We start from the raw sequence: 19,537 nt of genomic DNA, 5'->3' as shown, positions 1-19,537 counted from the left end.
TTCATATCTTTTCATTATCTTTAATATTTACTTTGTAAACCTAAAGGTTTTCATCTTATTTCCTAGAATGTATTAGGTCTGATTCCTGATCCGCCACCACACCTGTCTTTTAATATAATGTTAATTTTGATGTTGCATTAAACTGAGTAGATAGGAAGCATAGTGATAAAACCACACATGAGTTATGCCTAACACTTGTGCCAGAAGGGCAAATGATAAATCCAAAGACTTCTAAAAACCCAAATTTATAAAAATCTTAACATGTCATCGTTACTAAATTACTAATATTAGCATAAAGATTGTGATAGTCTAATAACCTTGTATCATTCTAACTTTTTATAGACCCTTTTTATTTTACCAAATTACCAAGTTAACCTTCTATAGACCTTGGTTTACAGTAAGCATTCTAACTTTTTTGTGTAATTGTACTAGTTACTTAATTATTGTCCCAGATGTAGAGTACTAGTGGATTTTCTATTATAATTTAGGGTATATTGCAGAAGTCATTAAATATTCACATTCAAAGCTAAAACAGTTTATACTAATACTGCTTATACATTTCATACTAACTTAGCTGCAGTCGGATGAGTATTTAATAGAACACAGTTACCTTTTAAAATGAATTGGGAATTTAATCTACACAGCAAAATTTTTTGACCACATTATTACAGCATGATGGCATGCTGTATGAAAACAATATGGAATTATTTATTTCTTCATCGGTCTTCAAGATTTTGTTCTTTGGGTTATTGGTGCCTTCTCAACTTGCTTGTTTCCTCATATTTTAGGAGACTGTTAATAATTCTTGTCCATTTTACACAAACACGGTCAAATGAGAAAGCTTCTCTCCATAAGTCTCTGCTTGCTGTACAAGAATGAGAAAACAGTAATACAAATTTTGTTTTATATTATATTTTCTTCAGTCATAGACTTTTAAGGAAAAAATAATGTTTGTAGCAAGTATTACCATTTTTATTTAAAAGAAGTTTGGAGAATATTTTGAGAAACTATTTGGAAAGAGGAATTAAAACCTCAAAATAACTTTTTGTGTGGATAAGAGTTATTAATATCTACCTCAATAAGTAAATCATTTAAAATTTTTTCATATATAGTTGCTACCATAATGTCTTGATTGCTTAAGTAGCCATTGAAGAAAAGTGAACAAGGACTTACATGAATTTTATCTTGAGTTTTGTCTCCTATGAAATAAATTCATGTTTATGAATTTTGATGATCAGAAATTAGACAATTATTTTGAAAGACTGAGTATGACAACTTCTGCACCTCACCAAGGAGTCAAAGCACAGTTATATGGGTTTGTCATAAATGATATCATTTTAATAAAATTGATCATTGTGTTTTATATTTTGAATTATACTGTGACTAGAGCCTGTTAATGTAATAAAGTTCTTTGTTGTTTTGGGTATTTTATCTTAGAACTATTAGCTTTAGTAACAACTGGAAGTAGTTTCCACAATAGCTGTAGATTTTATCCTACTTTTGTTTTATGTTTAAATCAATTTTAGTTGCCTTACTCAACTTTATTGCTACTGCAATCACTCTATTATGGGTTAGCAGATCTTGCACTGGAATTGAATTTAAAAACAAGCAACTAGCTCCACTTAAAGCTCTGAAAATACAAGTTGTTCTTTGCATTTATTAAATACTTCCCTACTTACAGAATAGAAATGGGTAATAGATGCTTAACATACACACTATGACTAGTGAAATTTTTTCAGTAGCTATAAATGATAACATGCATCTAAGTTCCCAAAACACATTTCTGTAGGTGTCAATGCTCTTTTTCTCCAAGCATCCAAATGCCTGGGGTTGAGTATAAAACAACCTATGAAAACTATAGTAACCATATGTGTTGATCTCTTATTTTTCTAACGAGCCATTCATCATAAATGATGAGAATAGCATCTGGAAAAGGATTGCTTTTTAAGGCTTTTACGTATTAATACAGTTACAAAATTTTGATAAGCAATTTTAGTGTTGAATACAGATTTTTTTACTTTATTAAATTATTTGATTTAAAATTTGCTTTGATTAAATATGCATGTAAAGTCAGTAGTTTTTAAAAATACTTTTCAAAAAATTTAACTTACTGTACATTTTATGTAAATCTATTTCTACTGAAATAAAATTAATTTATTTTAAATATTTAGGTGACAGACAAAGAGAAAATTGACCAGCTTCAAGAAGAACTTCTGCATACTCAGGTAATTCTGATGAGTAGAAAGAACCAGGGACTTTAGGAGCACCTGCGTGCCTCAGTCATTTAAGCATCTGCCTTAGGCTCAGGTCATGATCCCAGGGTTCTGGGATTGAGCCCTACATCGGGCTCCCTGCTCAGTAGGGAGTCTGCTTCTCCTCTCTCTGCCTGCCACTCCCCCTGCAGAGAGAGAGAGAGTGTGCAGGCTCTCTCTCTGTCAAATAAATAAATAAAATCTTTAAAAAAAAAAAAAAAGAACCAGGGACTTTATCTTAAGTTTGATAATGTGGGAATTTTTTTAAGAGAGTGAAATTTGGAGTGATTTGATGATATGACCTTATAAAAAGATGTAAAAAAAAAAATGCAAAAAATTGAGAAATAAGGAATAAAAAAGAAACTTGGTAAATGTGGTTTTAACTCCTTTATTTGTAAAAACCTATTTTTGAGTGAATCTTGTACTTCTAATTTTAAAGGAAAACTGCTATGGAAAAAAAAGTGGGGAAAAGTAACTTGTTCTTACATAGACCTCTGCTTGCATTTTTACATTGATAGACTAATTAATTTAAGTCATATAAGAAATTGATTTGAGTCTACTGTAGTTCTAATCAGCCCTCAGTATCTTTTCCTTTACTTCTCTAAATCCCTAAACTAATCAGATAATGACTTTTCTAAATGTATTTCTGGCACTAATTTGAAAAGCTCTTCTCCTGTAGTTTGTTATAAAACTTTCATTATTTTAAAGTTCTGTGCAATCTGATAAGTAGGTAAATTCTAGTACAAAATTGCCATATCACACACTCCATCATTAGTTAATATATTGTTATGATTACTACTATATTATGATGTAATATAAATACAATAATATATAATCTAGTTATGTTAACTTACATGGATAACAATGATGTGCAATAATTAAGAAGTTTTTGTCTTGGGGTGCCTGGGTGGCTCAGTTGGTTAAGTGACTGCCTTCGGCTCAGGTCATGATCCTGGAGTCCCGGGATCGAGTTCCGCTTCGAGCTCCCTGCTCATCAGGGAGTCTCCTTCTCCTTGTGCCCCCCCACTCCCATGTGCTCTCTCTCTCTCTCTCAAATAAATAAATAATAAAATCTTAAAAAAAAAAAAAGTTTCTGTCTTTGAAGAAAACTTTTTTTTAAGGGGGTCTCTTTTTAGGGAAAAAATACAAGAGACAACCTAGATGAAATTAAACAGTATATTTTGAGTTACAGGTTTTTCTTAATACCTGTGCATTGATTTCGTTGATACCTATGCATTGATCCTCATGCCTGACTATACCATAGAATCACTTGTGCTCTGGCCATCTCCATATATATTTTTAAAGGCTTCCCAGCCAAGCAATTATAATCTTCAGTTCAGCCAGAGGTTAGGAATCCTTGGTCTCAAAGTGTGGTCTCTGGAGCAGTTGCATCAGTATCTTTCCAGGAACTTGTTAGAAATGCAAATTATTATATGTTAAGAAAGAAAAAAAGAAGAAGAAGAATGTAGCAGGAGGGGAAGAATGAAGGGGGGGAAATCGGAGGGGGAGAAGAACCATGAGAGATGATGGACTCTGAAAAACAAACTGAGGGTTCTAGAGGGGAGGGGGTTGGGAGGATGGGTTAGCCTGGTGATGGGTATTGAGGAGGGCACGTTCTGCATGGAGCACTGGGTGTTATGCACAAACAATGAATCATGGAACACTATATCTAAAACTAATGATGTAATGTATGGGGATTAACATAACAATAAAAAAATTAAAAAAAAAAAAGAAATGCAAATTATTGACCCCTTCCGAAACCTCTTGAATCAGAAACTGTAGAAGTAAAACCCAGCAATCTTTCTTTTTAAAAGCCCTCAAATTATTCTGATGCATCCTTAAGTTTGAGAACTATTAGTCTAGATCTTTGGAGGACAGCTCAGTAACACATCTCTGCAGAATGGCTGAAGATTGGCACCTATACCAAATGTTCCATCCCCAGAAAATGTAGACCCCATAATTGATTCCGTATTTACAAAGAAATGAGCCAGTGGAAATCCTACCACCCTTATATATTCATTGATATCAACTCTTTGACTTGTGCAATTTGTAGTGTCAGCCAGTGGGCATTGACACAAACACTGTATGAAAAATTCCTAATATTATAATAAGCCCTGAGGTTCTCTATATCAGTGATGTGCAAGAGAAATATAATGCAAGCCACATGTGTAATTTAAAATTTTTACATTCCAAAAAGGTAAAAAGGAATAGGTAGGACTGATTTTAATAATACATTTTATTTAACCCAGTAAATTCCAAATTAGTATCATTTAAACGTGTAATTAGTATAAAAATAGTAATGAGGTATTTTATTCATTTATTTACTGAATCATAAAAGTCTGGTATGTATTTTACACTTAACAGTACATCTCAGTTCAGACTAACTACATTTCAGAGTGCTCAACAGCTCCAGTGCCTAGTGGCTACCATATTACACAGCAAAGATCTATTTATGTCAGAATTTTGTTGTATATGTTATATATACAATGTATAAATGAACAAGGATTGTTAAAAAATGTTTATAGTAGAATCTAGCTTCTAGTTCTACCTGTCTCATATTACAGAGTTCTGCAGAATATGCTTTTTTAAAATTTGACTATAGTTGGACATTCTCTGAGGATAGACCCCTGATTTCCTGTTAATTTACTTTGTTCTTGAAAGATTACAACAACCTAAAAATTTTCCTAAGAATGATTTTCCATTTTGAAAGGCATGATATTAGAAGTTGGACATAAACGTTCTGCTGGTTGTAGGAACAAGTAATTCTTAATAGTGTCTGAACATTATTCATGTTTAGAGAAGAAATGATGGTATACAAACTGAAATGACCAAGTAGAAAAGGATCACATTTATTTGAGAAGAAAAGTGTATAGCTAAGCATCTACTTTGGCAAAACAAGCTGTCTACATGTATTAGTCTTATTTAAATCTGTTTTTATATCAGTATTTTAAAAATTAATGTGGAATCTCTGGCCTTGGTAACCAAAATTTGGAGTTTGAGCTCTTGACTCTGACCTATATTCAAAACCCTGTGACCTTGGATAGGCTATCAAGGGTCCCTAACCTCAGGTCCCTAATCTAGGTTACCTTTGCCTCATGTAAAGACTTAAGGAAGCTAATGCTTGTAAAACACTCAGTATTGGGCCTGTCACATAATATATGCTCAGGTACTATTAGCTGTTGTTATTTTATATCATTTTAATATATAACATAAAATAATATGGGGAATGGGAAGAATTTGAATTTTTGTCAAATATCCCTATAGTAAAGACGTAAATTTTTGATGTAATAGGAAATACTGTTTCAATAGAGTGTACTTAAGAACTTGCTTCTTTAAATTCTTACATTTTAGTATTTTTAAATAATTCAGTTTCTTCAATGTAAATAGCAAAGAATTTTCCAAATAAAATGCCAGATTATAATAGAAAAATGAATTCCACTGTTTGAGATAATTTTCATAATTGATTTTATTCTCTCAACATTTTTGAAGAAGCTTTTTAAATGAAATAATTCATTTTAAATATTCAGGAGATATGACTTCAGGATTTTGGAAGATTTTAATTTAGACTTAATTAAATTATTAACTCATCTTTTTCTTACATAGTTATGGTGTTATTTTGTTACAGTTAAAGTACCAGAGGATCTTGGAACGGTTAGAAAAAGAGAACAAAGAATTAAGAAAATTAGTATTGCAGAAAGATGACAAAGGCATCCATCACAGAAAACTTAAGGTATTTTCAGTTTACCTTAATTTTGCTAGTTCCAGAACTTTGCTACTTCACATTGTGCGTTCATCAATACCAGTTTTTAAAGCTGTAATGTGTTCTATCCTTTTCTTTCTAACCTGATATCCTTGGGAGATAGGGAAGTCTTTTCCTATATTAAGACACCTCATAAATTATAGTCACCAGACATTTGTTTCATACAGACATTTTCTTCTGGAAGGTTTCTTGGGCATTTTAAAGCATTTTTGTAAAAAGCATATGCTAATATTTTTATCAGCACGTTGGTAATCACCATTATCAGTAAGTTAAATCTCATTATTGCCCACTAAACCAAGCTGTATTTGCTGAATTAAGCTGAAGTAATATTTTTAACTTATATCTCATATAAGTAAACAGATTTTGTGTGTAGCAAACCTACAATAAATGATGGCACATGTATTCTGAGGCCAAGGTCCAAAGATAAGTAGTTCTAGTTTAACCAACATGTATTAGTAGTTCTGACTCTAAATTATGTCTGCATAAAACAGATAGATAGCATGGCTTTATTCACAAGTTACACATGGCAATTGAGAAAAGTCATGTCCAGTGTTAATATATTTTGAGAGTTCACCTCAAAAACGGTATTTTCTCTCATAAAATGAAATAGTAATGAAAATTTCAAGAGTTTTTTGTTTATTTTTAGGTGGAAGGGATAGCAGTTGCTTTCCATTTAATTACTTCTTGGTGTTAGGAAGATGAAAGGAAATGTAGGCCCTCGTTTTCTTCCTACCTTGCATTGAAACTTGTCTTTAATTATTAAATGCTTGGCATAGTAGTCCTTTTTTTCCTCACTTGTTTATTTATTTATTTATTTGTTCTTCAGATACTTTCTTGAAGCTTATTATTTGCCAGGTACCATGTTCTGTCTGGGTCCTAGAGAGAGAAACAATGCAGGATGCCTGCCCTTGATGCTCTTCTGGCCTTTAATTGTTGGGCATTTAATATTAGCTCTTCGATATTAAACAGTAACTTCCCTCTTTTAACATTTAATTGGAAGGTTAGGAAATCCTCAGTTAAGGTACTATATTAAATCAACATATCTCTAAATAAATTGAATATGAAAAAATGGAATTTTATTCTATACCATTTTACTATGAAAGTGTTATTTATGTAATTAGAAAAAAACAATCATTATGGAAGAACGTTTTGGATTTATCAGCTTTTTTTTCTCTTGACACATCTGATTTTCTTTAATTTGTTCATCGTTTAATACTAATTTTTAAAATTTTATAGAAATCTTTGATTGACATGTATTCTGAAGTTCTTGATGTTCTATCTGATTATGATGCCAGTTACAATACACAAGATCATCTGCCAAGGGTAAGTGAAAAATTAATACATAGTGAACTTACTCTTTAGCAAAAGAACACTTTAGGGTTTAAAAAAGTTATGTGTGTCTATGTGTATATATATGTATATATGTATATATATGTGTATATATATATACACACTCAGACACACAGTATAGCCATATACATACAGACACACCACACAGACATAAATAGAGACATATATTTTTTACCTATATAATGTTATTTATGTGCTCTAGATGATGTCTTAAGCACTGAATGTTTGACTATTTTGGTCCATTGGCTTACTTATATTTATGTGTAATGAAGTAAGGCTATCAGGTACTTGGCATTATGCATTTGTAACATCCATGAAACTAAAATTCCGGAACAGTGGATGAAATTAGTCAGTGAGTGAAATTTAACATCATAAAATTGAAAATGTCTTTATGAAGAGTAAACTGGCTGTGGAAAAGATTTGTAGAACATGAATGATCTGGTTTTAGAAGTGGTGGCTTAATTAGCACAACTTTTTATTAAAAATTTGGTTATAAATAATGGATCCAATTAATATTTTGCTGTTTATATTTTCAATATGCATAGAGGTAACAACCATCTTTGTTTTTATGGATGGGATTTTTAAACTCATTTAACTGTAGGTATTTTAAAAGACTGAAAAATCTCAGCGGTATTTCCTGTCTATTTAAATATAAGCCTGTATTTAAAAATCTGAATTAATGTTATGTGTTCTATGGTAAGGTGGTTGTGGTTGGAGACCAGAGTGCTGGAAAAACTAGTGTGTTGGAAATGATTGCCCAAGCACGGATATTCCCTCGAGGATCTGGGGAAATGATGACACGCTCTCCAGTTAAGGTAGGACAGTAGGCCATCTGGAGGAAGCTCCTTAGGAAGGTAGCTGCTTCAGTGAAGTTTGTTCATTATGTTGAAGTGAAGAATTGTAACTAAAAAGAATTGATACATAGCACTGGGAATTAGTCCTATTGTGGAAATTGGTGGAGGCACAGCCTGGAGACGAATGTGACAGGAGCGGAGCAGGTGATGGAAGAGAGAGAGGAGGGCAGAGGCGTGGTAGGGGCGGGCTGTCCTGAGCTGTTGTTAGGACCCTGGATTTTATTCAGAGTGAGGTCACTAAGAGGCTGAGTTAGAAGATGAGAATATTGGAAGTGGAGTCAGTAAATGTAGATAATTTTCCTGGTTTACTGTAAGAAGATAGAGCAATGGGGCAGTAGCAGTTGAAATGTATTGGGTCAAGGGAAAGATATTTACATACTGATTATAATGATCTACTTTGAGAGATAAAAATGATGATGTAAGAGACAGGGAACAATTGATTGCAGTAGTAGGGTCTTTGAGGTAAAAGGCTGGGACTCAGCATGCAATATATAGACGTTCTAACAGTTCATCCACAGTCACAGGAAGAAAGTCTATGGCTATAGTCTTTCATTCAACAAATAGTTGTGGAGTGCTTAATACATTCAGCACTGTTCTAGGCAGTGTGTTGGTTAAACAAAACAAAGATCCTTGCCATAATGGAGAATACATTCTAGTAGGGGAAGCAGGCAATGAAACGAGAGGCTAGATTATCAGCTGTGAAGTAAAGAGGTGGGAAGGTATTAAAAATTGAGCTAAGAAGTCTTTCTTGGCGAGTGGTGACTCCAGAAGTGAGTTGATGACAGAAGGCAAGATAATAGGATTCCTGAGCCATACTAAGGGCTCCATTAAGATCTGTGGATACAGGGGTGCCTGGGTGGCTCAGTCGGTTGAGTATCCGACTCTTAGTTTTGGCTCAGGTCATAATCTCAGGGTCATGAGATTGAGACCCACTTTGGGCTCTGTGCTGGGTGTGGGGCCTACTTAAGAGTCTCTCTCTCCCTCTGTCCGTCCTTCTGCGCAGCCCCCCCAACATGGGCACTTTCTCTCCAAAAAAAAAAAAAAGATCTGTGGACATAAATTTGAGGGAAAGCTGTATGGGGGGGGGGTGTGTGTGTGTGTGTTTTCTTTTACTTTAGCTGGTGGTTGTAGAGTAATTGGAGAATTAGAAAATTGACATCACCAAGAACGAAGGCCAAAATAGACAATAAGGCTGATGCTAAAATCTTCCAGAAATGAAGTCTGTTCATAACTGCAACAGGCAGTCTAGTGTGATTTATACGGAATGCACTGTTTTGGGTCTGGGTGTCAATTCAACTATGTTGTGTAAAACTAGTTTCTTTTCCATTGTTCTGTAGTTTTGTGTGAACGCACCAAAATGTATAGATCCATTTTACTATTGATGGGCACTTGGGATATTTCCAGTGGGGGGAAATCTGACTGCACCTCATATCTTGCTCTATAATCATCTCTAAAAACATTGTAAAAACCTACCTTCTACATTGCCACTAGCATTCTAATTGTAGCGGCTGTTACATGAATAACATGATGAATGATGTTTTGGTAAAATAACATTATGAATGATGTTATATTTTAGGAAGGAATTAATTTTCTTCTAGCAGACAAGTAAATCATGGACAGATTTCCTTCTCTCCAGTTCACCATTACACCTCTAGAATTTACCAGGACTTCTCCTCCTTGATGGACTCTGAACTCCAGATTTTTGTCTCTCCTAAACAGATTGCCAGAATCTTGACTTAGTATTTTAGCCTTTTTAGCAGATTCTTTCTGCTTTGTTAACTCATGTGCAAACACCTTATGGGGAAATTGTGCACAAAAGGTAGGGCTTGGTCTTTGGAGATTCATTTCTGCTGTCTTTTTTTCTGGGGCTTTACCACCTTAACCCAGGGATGCTTGATACCCTGATCTCTTATCTTGTCTCCTCAACCCAGTAAGACCGCTTCAAGTTTTAACCTTTTCTCTTATGCTACCCTGTGCCATAAATCTGCAAGTACCCTGAAGGAAAACAGCCGTAGGAGTGTGCCCTAAAATCCTCTGGGGTCTTGGACCAAGTCCAGGCTGCCATGGTTGCTCTCCAGTGCCTTCAAACAGCTGAGTTTTGTTGGTTATCTAGCCTGCTTAGCTTGTCTCAGTAGAAGGAATTGTATTTTAAAAAGTGAAATCGGATCATTATAAAGAAACTTGAAAACTTACAACTGAAAAGTAAAGGAATGTGAACTTAAAAGTTCTCATGAAAGCCCTGTTGATATATAAGCTGTTAGAAAATTCCTTATGCAGATGTCACTAACTCCTTGGGTGAAGGCTGCCTTAGCTCCCCTGTGGTCAGTCTTGTGTGCACCTAGGTTTTGCTACACTGTCCTGTTAGCTCTGTGTGTATTTCTCCCAGGAGGTAGTGAGATCTAAACCAGGGACAGTCTGTTCTTTGTTTCCCCCCGGAACACTTGACACAGTTAGCCCTCAATAGATAGAAATTGAATAAATGAATTGTCCTTTACCTAAGTTGACCTGTGAAGTTAAATCCAAGATTTCCTTTTGTTTTTCAAGTTTTAGGTTGGTGGTTTTGTGCTCAGTAGTCTTACAGCCTTGACGGGGAAAGGAGAGGGGCAGCAGCATTTAATTTTAGGTCATGAAAGATAAAGAGTAGCCATCAGTCTTGTTGGGAAATTACAGCACATGCAAGAGATGTATGGACAATACAGATAAAAAATTCTGTAGTCTCTGTACTGCCATGTTGACAGCCCCCAGGGGTGTTCCTGATGTGTACTATGAGGGCATGCCCAGATTTATGCAGTGCAGTGGGCCTCTCTAGACCATGTAAGTCCTATGGGATCAGTATGAATTATAAATACATTACTACCTCTCGATTTTCCATTAATTTCAGGTTACTCTTAGTGAAGGTCCTCACCACGTGGCCTTGTTTAAAGATAGTTCTCGGGAGTTCGATCTTACCAAAGAGGAGGATGTAAGTAGAATTTACATGGAGGTTCATGTGTGTAACTTTATAACTCCTATAAGCTTATGAAAGACAACTAACTGGAATATTTGTTAGCTGAAGATTTTCATAGGATTTTGTTGTTTTCCATTAATAGCTTGCAGCATTAAGACATGAAATAGAACTCCGAATGAGGAAAAATGTGAAAGAAGGCTGTACTGTTAGTCCTGAGGTAAGTGTTGTAATTCATTTTAACAATGTTCTATGGAAATTCAAAGTTAATGATTTCAGATAAATCATGATATTGGTATTTGTGTTTAGATTGCAGCTATTCTAAGATACATAGATTTTTTTTTAATATTCCAAATAATGTATCATTTTGTGGGTAATTTTCTAGAATAATTAACTAAAAGGATTAGAAAAAGAGTAACTTCTTTCTGAATGGATGAGGTGCAGAATTTTCAGAATATATATCACCAATAAATTCCTAACAAACCAACCCCCCACAATGAGTTTTGTTTTGTTTTTTCCCTGAGTAGACCATATCTTTAAATGTAAAAGGCCCTGGACTGCAGAGGATGGTGCTTGTTGACTTGCCAGGTGTGATTAGTGTAAGTATATACAAAATGTGTATTTTGTCTTGTTCCTATTGTGGAAAATATGTATAATGACATTTAAAACCTTTTTCTTCAAGACTGTGACATCAGGCATGGCTCCTGACACGAAGGAAACTATTTTCAGTATCAGCAAAGCTTATATGCAAAATCCTAATGCCATCATACTATGTATTCAAGGTAAATCTTATCAAAAGGTTTTAATTGCACTGATAGCTTCCTTCTTTAGCAATCTAAGCTTTGCTCTAAATATGCATGTTACATAAAAATACAAGATAAATGTCTTGCATTTCATTAGTAAATGGAATTGAAATTGGGAATATTTTGAAAAATTTCATTGTAGGCATCACAGATTTTTTATTGACTAGAATTTCTTTTCATAACTAAGATAAATGTATTAAGAAAATTTTTCTTACTATAATCTAGATATAAGGGTGTAGCGTATAGAAATTTTAAAATCTACTTTGCAATTGTTAAGTATCATTTTTCAAATTTTTTTCAGATGGATCTGTGGATGCTGAACGCAGCATTGTTACAGACTTGGTCAGTCAAATGGATCCTCATGGAAGGAGGACAATATTTGTTTTGACCAAAGTAGACCTGGCAGAAAAAAATGTGGCTAGCCCAAGCAGGGTAAGGGCAAGTTCTTCATTATGAGAAAACAGATTCTTTGTACAAGCTTCAGCCATGATAGGGACTGGTGATAAAAACAAAAACAAACAAGCAAACAAAAACTCCTTGTGGAATACTTTAGTGGGATTTTTCTTCTCATTAAAAACAAAGTATTAGAAAGTTATAATAAATTATTTAAGTGCAATTTTGAAGTATAAATAAAATTCCATAATTTTCAGTTGTTTACTTCAGAAATTCTTAGAAAACTGTTAATATTGCTTACTCTAATTTAAATAATCTTGTATGCTGACAGTCATTAACCACTTATTAATTAACCACAAATTAATAATGATTGTGGTGTTTCTTTTCTAAATTTTTTTTTTTTTTTTAGTTAATGTTCATAAATTAGTGTAGGCCTGGTGACGCTACAGATTCCTTTTGGACATTGTGTATACTTTTTTTTTTGCAGACAAACATTACCTTTCCTAACTGATCAAAGACTAAGAAGCAGATTTTTATAATAGGGAAGGCACTGGGTTGGTGTCAGGCCTCAGCATTCTTATCCATGCTCCACCCCCAACTGGCTGTGTGTCCTTGGGCAAATCTTGTTAATTCTCTGCATCTAGTTAGTGCATAATCCATCCTATTAATCTAGTTGATCTTTAGGGTCATTTTCATTTCTGAAGTTCTGCAACTTTATACATGTCCCTCCTGTCCCTCTCCTGTAACAACGAAAGAGTTTTATTTCAAGATGACCTTGTAAGTATTATTAGGGTGCAAGTTGTGACTTAGGGCATGCTCTTTACTTAGTTGTAAAGGCAGAAGGTAGTGGTTGAGAGTACAGAATCTGTAGCCAGATTGCTTGGTTTCAAATGCTGGCTCTACTCTTTGCTAGCTGTATAATATTGGGTAAATTTTTAAACTTTTTTAATGCTTTCGGCTTCCTCATCTGTTGGGAATGAAGATAATGGGTACTATCTCATAGGTTGCAAAGATTTAATGAGTTAAATATTTGTTGTGAAGTGGTTAAAATAGTGCTCGGCACTGTCTTACAATACATGGTGGCTCTCATCTGTTGTTATTATATCTTGATCCCCCATAGCACAACTTCAGGTATAAGTACCCATCCCTTGTGCTACTGCTTAGAATTTCTCTCCTTCCCACCTGAAACTTGCTGCAAGTGTGCCTTTTGTGCTGGGTTCCCAAGATAGACCACCCCAAAGTTCACCGATTCTGTAGAGGGACTCACAGGACTCAGTACATAGTCATCCTTACACCTAACATCTGTTAACAGTGATTGGATACAAAGCAGAATCACAAAAGGCAAAAGTACAAGAGATGGTATCTGGAGGAAACCAGGCTCAGGTTTCCCAGAGCCCTCTCCCAGTAGAGTCCTGCAGGAAGCACTTAATCCCTCCAGCAACAAGTTTCTCATGAGAGACTCAACACCTAAGATTTTTACTGGGGGCTGTTCATGTAGGCACCCTCAAGTACCAAAATTCCAGACACCCAAAGGAAAGCAGATGTTCAGCAGAAACCACATTACTCACACAATGAGCCACTGTTATGCGGGGAAAGTTTTGTATCAATGTGGGAATTGTTTACCAATGAGGTCCTCAGATGCCAGTGAAAGGCGAGCAGGCCTTTCTAAGGACAGCAGTCTCAGGCTGCTATGTTAACTCTTCTCTGCACAGCTTCCCTGACCTTTGCTTTGCCATATTGGGGGGCGGGGGGGGGGGGGGGTGTGTGCCTGCTATGGTGGTATTGGACCTGGTTTGGAGACAGGGAGAAACAAGGTCGAAGCGAATTCTGTGCCTCCTTCCCACATCCCTTCATTTCTCTCATTCCTTTCCACTCTTCTCTAGGATAGTGAGTTTATATTTCTTTTGAAATGCAATTGAAGTTTGTATCAATCCTTTTTTATACCAAAGAGTCAGCATTAGCTCAGGGGTGTAACTTGTCTTAGAGAAGGGATTCTTACTGCAGTATTAATGTGAACGGGCTTCTGGGAGCAGGAACTCTTAAACTGTGAATGATAGATCTCTATGCAAATATGCATTTTTCTGGGGACAGAGTCTCTAGTTTTTATTACATTTAGAAAAGGGGTTTTGACCCTAAAAGAGATGAGAGCCAGTGGATCCCAATATTTTTAAAAGTAGAGTAAGATAAGACAGTCCAACTTGGTTAGAATTTATCTATTTGAAGAAGAGTATGGGGAAATAATCATCGCAGCTGCCATTACTGAGTGCCTCTGTGTGCCTGGCACTGTGGTTCGTATCGTAGTGCCTCAGAGAATCTTCTCAACAGTCATTTTGAAAAAAGTAAGTAGCTTCTTAAGGCCTTATAGGTAGTAAGTGGTGGAGCTGAAATTAAACTGAGGCCTGACCCCAAAGCACTGCACATCATTCCAAGTTTTAATAATGCATCTTAGGTCTTAATAATGCATCTTTTAGTGTAGTAAAATTAAATATAATCATTTTTCCCCTCAAGTAGCGATTAAAAAACATTTTAATACTTTTGTACAGATTTATATATTTGACTGAACATATATATGCAGCGTTATTAAATTTTCTGCATAGTATGTTGTGCTTTAAAAAAATTATATAAACCTACATCTCACATTTATTTCCCACTTTTAAAAATAGATTCAGCAGATTATTGAAGGAAAACTCTTCCCAATGAAAGCTCTGGGTTATTTTGCTGTTGTAACAGGAAAAGGTATGCAAAGATGGATTATCATAATTTAAGTTCTTGTTGTTTTCAAATAAGATTAATTTTCTTAGACCTCCAACATCTTTCCCTAGGAAACAGCTCTGAAAGCATTGAAGCTATAAGAGAATATGAAGAAGAATTTTTTGAAAATTCAAAACTCCTGAAGTAGGTATATGGTTTAACTATTTGAAGATTTTTGTAGTGAGGGAGTAGCTTAAACTGTTTTCACTTAAAAGTTTGTTTTATAGCTGCTAGTTTAACATTGAATTTCCAGCGTTTTTCCGAAATAGTGATCTGTATCTAATAGGCAAGTCCTCAAGCTACTCAGAATTAGGAGCATCTTATCACTGGTATAATACATGCTGGTGTAAAAAACTGCCCCTCGGGCTGTGGGCACTGAAAGACAACACGGACACCTCCTTAGTTGTTTTACTTATGAAATAATATTTAAAAATCAACGCTTACATTTTTATTTGTTTATCTTTTAAAGAAACCCATCCTTCTGGTATTTTACTTTATTTTATTTATTTATTTATATTTTAAGTAAACTCTACCCCTGACGTGGGTATCAAACTCACAACAAGATTCGCGTGCTCTACCAGAGCGCCTGGGTGGTTTAGTCAGTTCAGCATCCAGCTCTAGATTTTGGCTCAGGTCATGATCTCAGGGTTGGGGGATCGAGCCCTACATTGGGCTCTGCACTTAGTGGGGAGTCTGCTTGAGATTCTCTCTGTCTCTCCCTCTGCCTCTCCCCCCCGCTCGCGCCCATGAGCTCTCTCTCAAATAAATAAATAAATAAATAAAATCTTTTTTTTATTGTTTTAAGATTTTATTTATTTACTTATTTGAGAAAAGCGGGCAGGCGGGGGGAGGAGCAAAGGGAAAGGGACAAGCAGACTCTGTGCTAAGCGCGGAGCCCAACGTGGGGCTTGATCTCATGACCCCAAGATCATGACCTGAGCTGAAACCAAGAGTCAGATGGTTAAACAACTGAGCCACCCAAGCACTCCTAAATAAATAAAATCTTTAAAAAAAAAAAAAAAGAGTTGCACGCTCTACCAACTGAGCCAGCCAATTTCCCTCAACCGTTATGTTGTGAATACATGTATTTGGTTCTCTTCAGTATTGGGGAAAGTTGGAGTGGAGGGTGGGGTTGTCAAAGGGGTATCCCTAAATAGTTATTGACAGAAATTAACAGAAAATAAGATCCTGAGAGAAAAGCAAAAAGGAAGAGCTAAAGGACAACTGAATTATACTAAAACCTTATATATAGAGTCTCTTAAAATGGCAAGGTATGTTTGCATCTGTATTAGTATAGTAAATCAAGATAGCTCTTGCAAACATGGTCTTGAGCATTATCTGTGGGGAGGAGCTGACAATCATATGGAACTTACCTGTCCAACATGATAGGCACTAGCCTCTGGTGGTTACTTAAATTTGAATTAGTTAACTTTAAAGAAATTTAAACTTCTGTTCCTCAGTCACACCAGCCATACATTCCAAGGGCTCAAATACCTCAAGGGGCTAGTAGCTACCATGTTGGATAGCTCAGATAGAGGTCGTTTTCCGCATCATTGAACAGCGCTGGTATAAAATATGAGTGACTCTTCTCTTATAACAAGCACATTTTCAAACGTGGTGAGAGTGTTGTCCTTTTTGCCATTTTTATGTACTGTAGCTCTTGTTATTTTTTAATAGGACAAGCATGCTAAAGGCACACCAGGTGACTACAAGAAATTTAAGCCTTGCTGTTTCAGACTGCTTTTGGAAAATGGTACGAGAGTCAGTTGAGCAACAGGCTGATAGTTTCAAAGGTAAGTTGGCTTTTTAAAATAAGCTAACAACTTCAGACATTTTATTAGTTGGCAGTCTTAGGTATCCAGCAGATTCTTTATTCCCTGAACAGTTGCTTTTTAGTTCATTTTCTATTAGTGTGTGGAAAATGGAAAAAATACAAATTTCCAGTTGTTGTTCAAGAACACTTTCTCCTTCAGAGGAAACATCGCAAGGAGCACTTTGCAGATTAAACAGAGTAGAAAGTTTGCAGTAGTGTTTGTGAGAAAACTTAGTAAACTAGAGGGGGCTCAGATTCCCCCATTTCAGGGGGAAGAGCGGAGTGGTGTTGGAAGGCAGAGCAGCCTGGGCTTCAGCTATTTTGTCCTAGTTCCTGAATCCCACACTTTCCTGCTCTGTGGCTTTGCTTCCATAGTTTCATTTGATTGAGAGTATACTTTCCTTCCCTTTTCCCACTTGGGAATTCTACCTGCTTAGTCCCTCAGCAACCCTATGAGTATTGTTATTGTTCCCATTCTACAGAAGGGGAAAGTGGGGCACCAGAGTTAACTTACCTAAGTGATGCACCCAGCATCACACACAATAGATAATAGACCCAGGATTTGAATCCTGGTGATGTGATTCCAAAGTCCATGCCTTTAGCAGCTGTACTAAGCTGTTTCAGCTCTGTGTTATGTGGATTGAAGATGGAGAAACAAGTCAAGAAGATTGGTTTGGAGGCTGTTGCAATAGTGAGATCTGAGATGTTGAGAGCCAGAATACTCAGCAGCCATCGATGCACACTCAGAAATTCAGTTAGTACAGAGAGATGTGTGATCACCTGTAACCACCACAGCTGGATAGAAAGAGAATCCTGAAACTGGAACATCTGTCCTTCTTCCTCAGCAACACGTTTTAACCTTGAAACTGAGTGGAAGAATAACTATCCTCGCCTGCGAGAACTTGACCGGGTAATGTTTGTGTGCCTCATGTATTTCGCATATGTCTTATTTAATATGGTGCTCTAACAGAATTTATGTTGACAAGCAAAATCTGGTAAGCCAAACTGCTTTGATTTTGACCATAGGATTACTAATTTAGAGCTGCAAGAATATAGTTCTTTGTATAACTGCAAGAGTGCAGTTATGTCTTCTACAATAATTTAAATTATTTGGGACATAATATTAAAAAATAATTATAGATCATAAGATGTTAAAGCAAGTGTTTAAAAATGTTTTCTGAAAAAGTGAGAAACATTTAATAGAATTAATATATTTATGTAATGTAAACTTTTTTAAAATTATACATCAACTTTTTTACCTTTTCAACATTTACTGTGGAGAAATATACTCTAATTTAGTGGGACTTAAATATTGGTTTTCTTTGATTTTTAAAATGCCATCTGTTGTAAAACACAGCATCGGTTTATTAATGCTAATAGACTAAATTAATATGTATTGATATTTTCATGTAACATTTGTTACATGAAAAACTACACTCAGAATTGAGTGAATAAGGTAGACATCTGTGTCCGTGTCTTTGTCCTTATCTGGCTACTGGTATTCCTAAAACAGAGGGTAGGAGAGAAGAACGTTATTTGCTGGTTCATGCATGCTTCAGACATAAGTTCAGCCTACTAGCATGTCAGAGGCCTTCTTTTTACTGATATCTAAAACTCATGGCAGGGCAGATTGATGTTATGAAAATCTTACTTGTATCTATATTACCTAGAACGAACTATTTGAAAAAGCTAAAAATGAAATCCTCGATGAAGTTATCAGTCTGAGCCAGGTTACACCAAAACATTGGTGAGTATTTGACCTTTTCTCAAAGATTTTACTATATGGATTATAATGAGATACTAAAATTTAGATTGATAAAGCAGTGATTTATTGTAGCCTTGGCTCATCCCCCAAAACAGTAAATAGGCAATAGCATAAAAATATTTCTTTTTGCAAAATCTAACCACTATTGTAGTCTAATTAAGTATTTAAGTACAATAAATTATGTATTTATTATCTTTCAGAAGAGATATTCTGAAAAATTGCTTTCTCCATGGTCTTTTTAAATCTTAATTTGTCTTAGGCTTGCTTTACCTTGTATATAATTTTGATTTCTGTCAAGTCATTTAGGCAAAAATTTCATCAAGTTGTGTTTTAGATAAAGATCAGTCTATCAAAACTGGTTGCTCTTATAGGGGAAGGGAGGGAAAAATAAAACAAGATGAAATCAGAGAGGGAGACAAACCATAAGAGACTCTTAATCATAGGAAACAAACTGAGGGTTGCTGGAGGGAGGGTGGTGGATGGAGGGATGGGGTAACAGGGTAATGGGCATTAAGGAGGGCACGTGATGTTAATGAGCATTGGGTATTATATAAGACTGATGATCACTGACCTCTATCTCTGAAACTCATAATACACTATATGTTAATTAATTGAATTTAAATTAAAAAAATAAATTTTAAAAAGCTGGTTGCTCTTGTTAGATTAATCACAGAGAACAAAACTATAGAGAAAATTAATTTGTAAAGGGAAAGGAGTATATATTTTCAGGTTCTCATTTCTGAGTAAGAACAATTGGTACTTTTTGTAATATGTGCCTCATGTTTTGTACAAATCTTATTTCAAGTTGAATTTTATTGGAGATTTTTTTTAAATAGCAGGTAAAGTCATCCT

The 19,537-nt window shown here is 35.2% G+C and overlaps 1 protein-coding gene across 4 annotated transcripts in view; it reads left to right on the top strand.

Moving 5' to 3' along the window:
* The window catches only part of OPA1 (OPA1 mitochondrial dynamin like GTPase), an 85,190-nt gene that overhangs the window by 22,221 nt on the left and 43,432 nt on the right, over nucleotides 1–19,537 (top strand). For all 4 annotated transcript variants that reach the window (XM_036102059.2, XM_078067898.1, XM_078067899.1 and 1 more), the window contains 14 exons: nucleotides 2,172–2,225; nucleotides 5,878–5,982; nucleotides 7,249–7,335; nucleotides 8,064–8,177; nucleotides 11,098–11,178; nucleotides 11,306–11,380; nucleotides 11,688–11,759; nucleotides 11,843–11,942; nucleotides 12,265–12,395; nucleotides 15,020–15,092; nucleotides 15,179–15,251; nucleotides 16,785–16,900; nucleotides 17,766–17,830; nucleotides 18,591–18,667. In XM_036102059.2, the coding sequence (XP_035957952.2) occupies nucleotides 2,172–2,225; nucleotides 5,878–5,982; nucleotides 7,249–7,335; nucleotides 8,064–8,177; nucleotides 11,098–11,178; nucleotides 11,306–11,380; nucleotides 11,688–11,759; nucleotides 11,843–11,942; nucleotides 12,265–12,395; nucleotides 15,020–15,092; nucleotides 15,179–15,251; nucleotides 16,785–16,900; nucleotides 17,766–17,830; nucleotides 18,591–18,667 (1,223 nt within the window). The remainder of the gene's footprint in view (nucleotides 1–2,171; nucleotides 2,226–5,877; nucleotides 5,983–7,248; nucleotides 7,336–8,063; nucleotides 8,178–11,097; nucleotides 11,179–11,305; nucleotides 11,381–11,687; nucleotides 11,760–11,842; nucleotides 11,943–12,264; nucleotides 12,396–15,019; nucleotides 15,093–15,178; nucleotides 15,252–16,784; nucleotides 16,901–17,765; nucleotides 17,831–18,590; nucleotides 18,668–19,537) is intronic.

This window comes from Halichoerus grypus, chromosome 1 (genome assembly GCF_964656455.1).
Source record: "Halichoerus grypus chromosome 1, mHalGry1.hap1.1, whole genome shotgun sequence".
Lineage (NCBI taxonomy): Eukaryota > Metazoa > Chordata > Mammalia > Carnivora > Phocidae > Halichoerus > Halichoerus grypus.
Note: the sequence above shows the minus strand (reverse complement) of the source record. Positions and strands in the feature narration are given on the sequence as shown.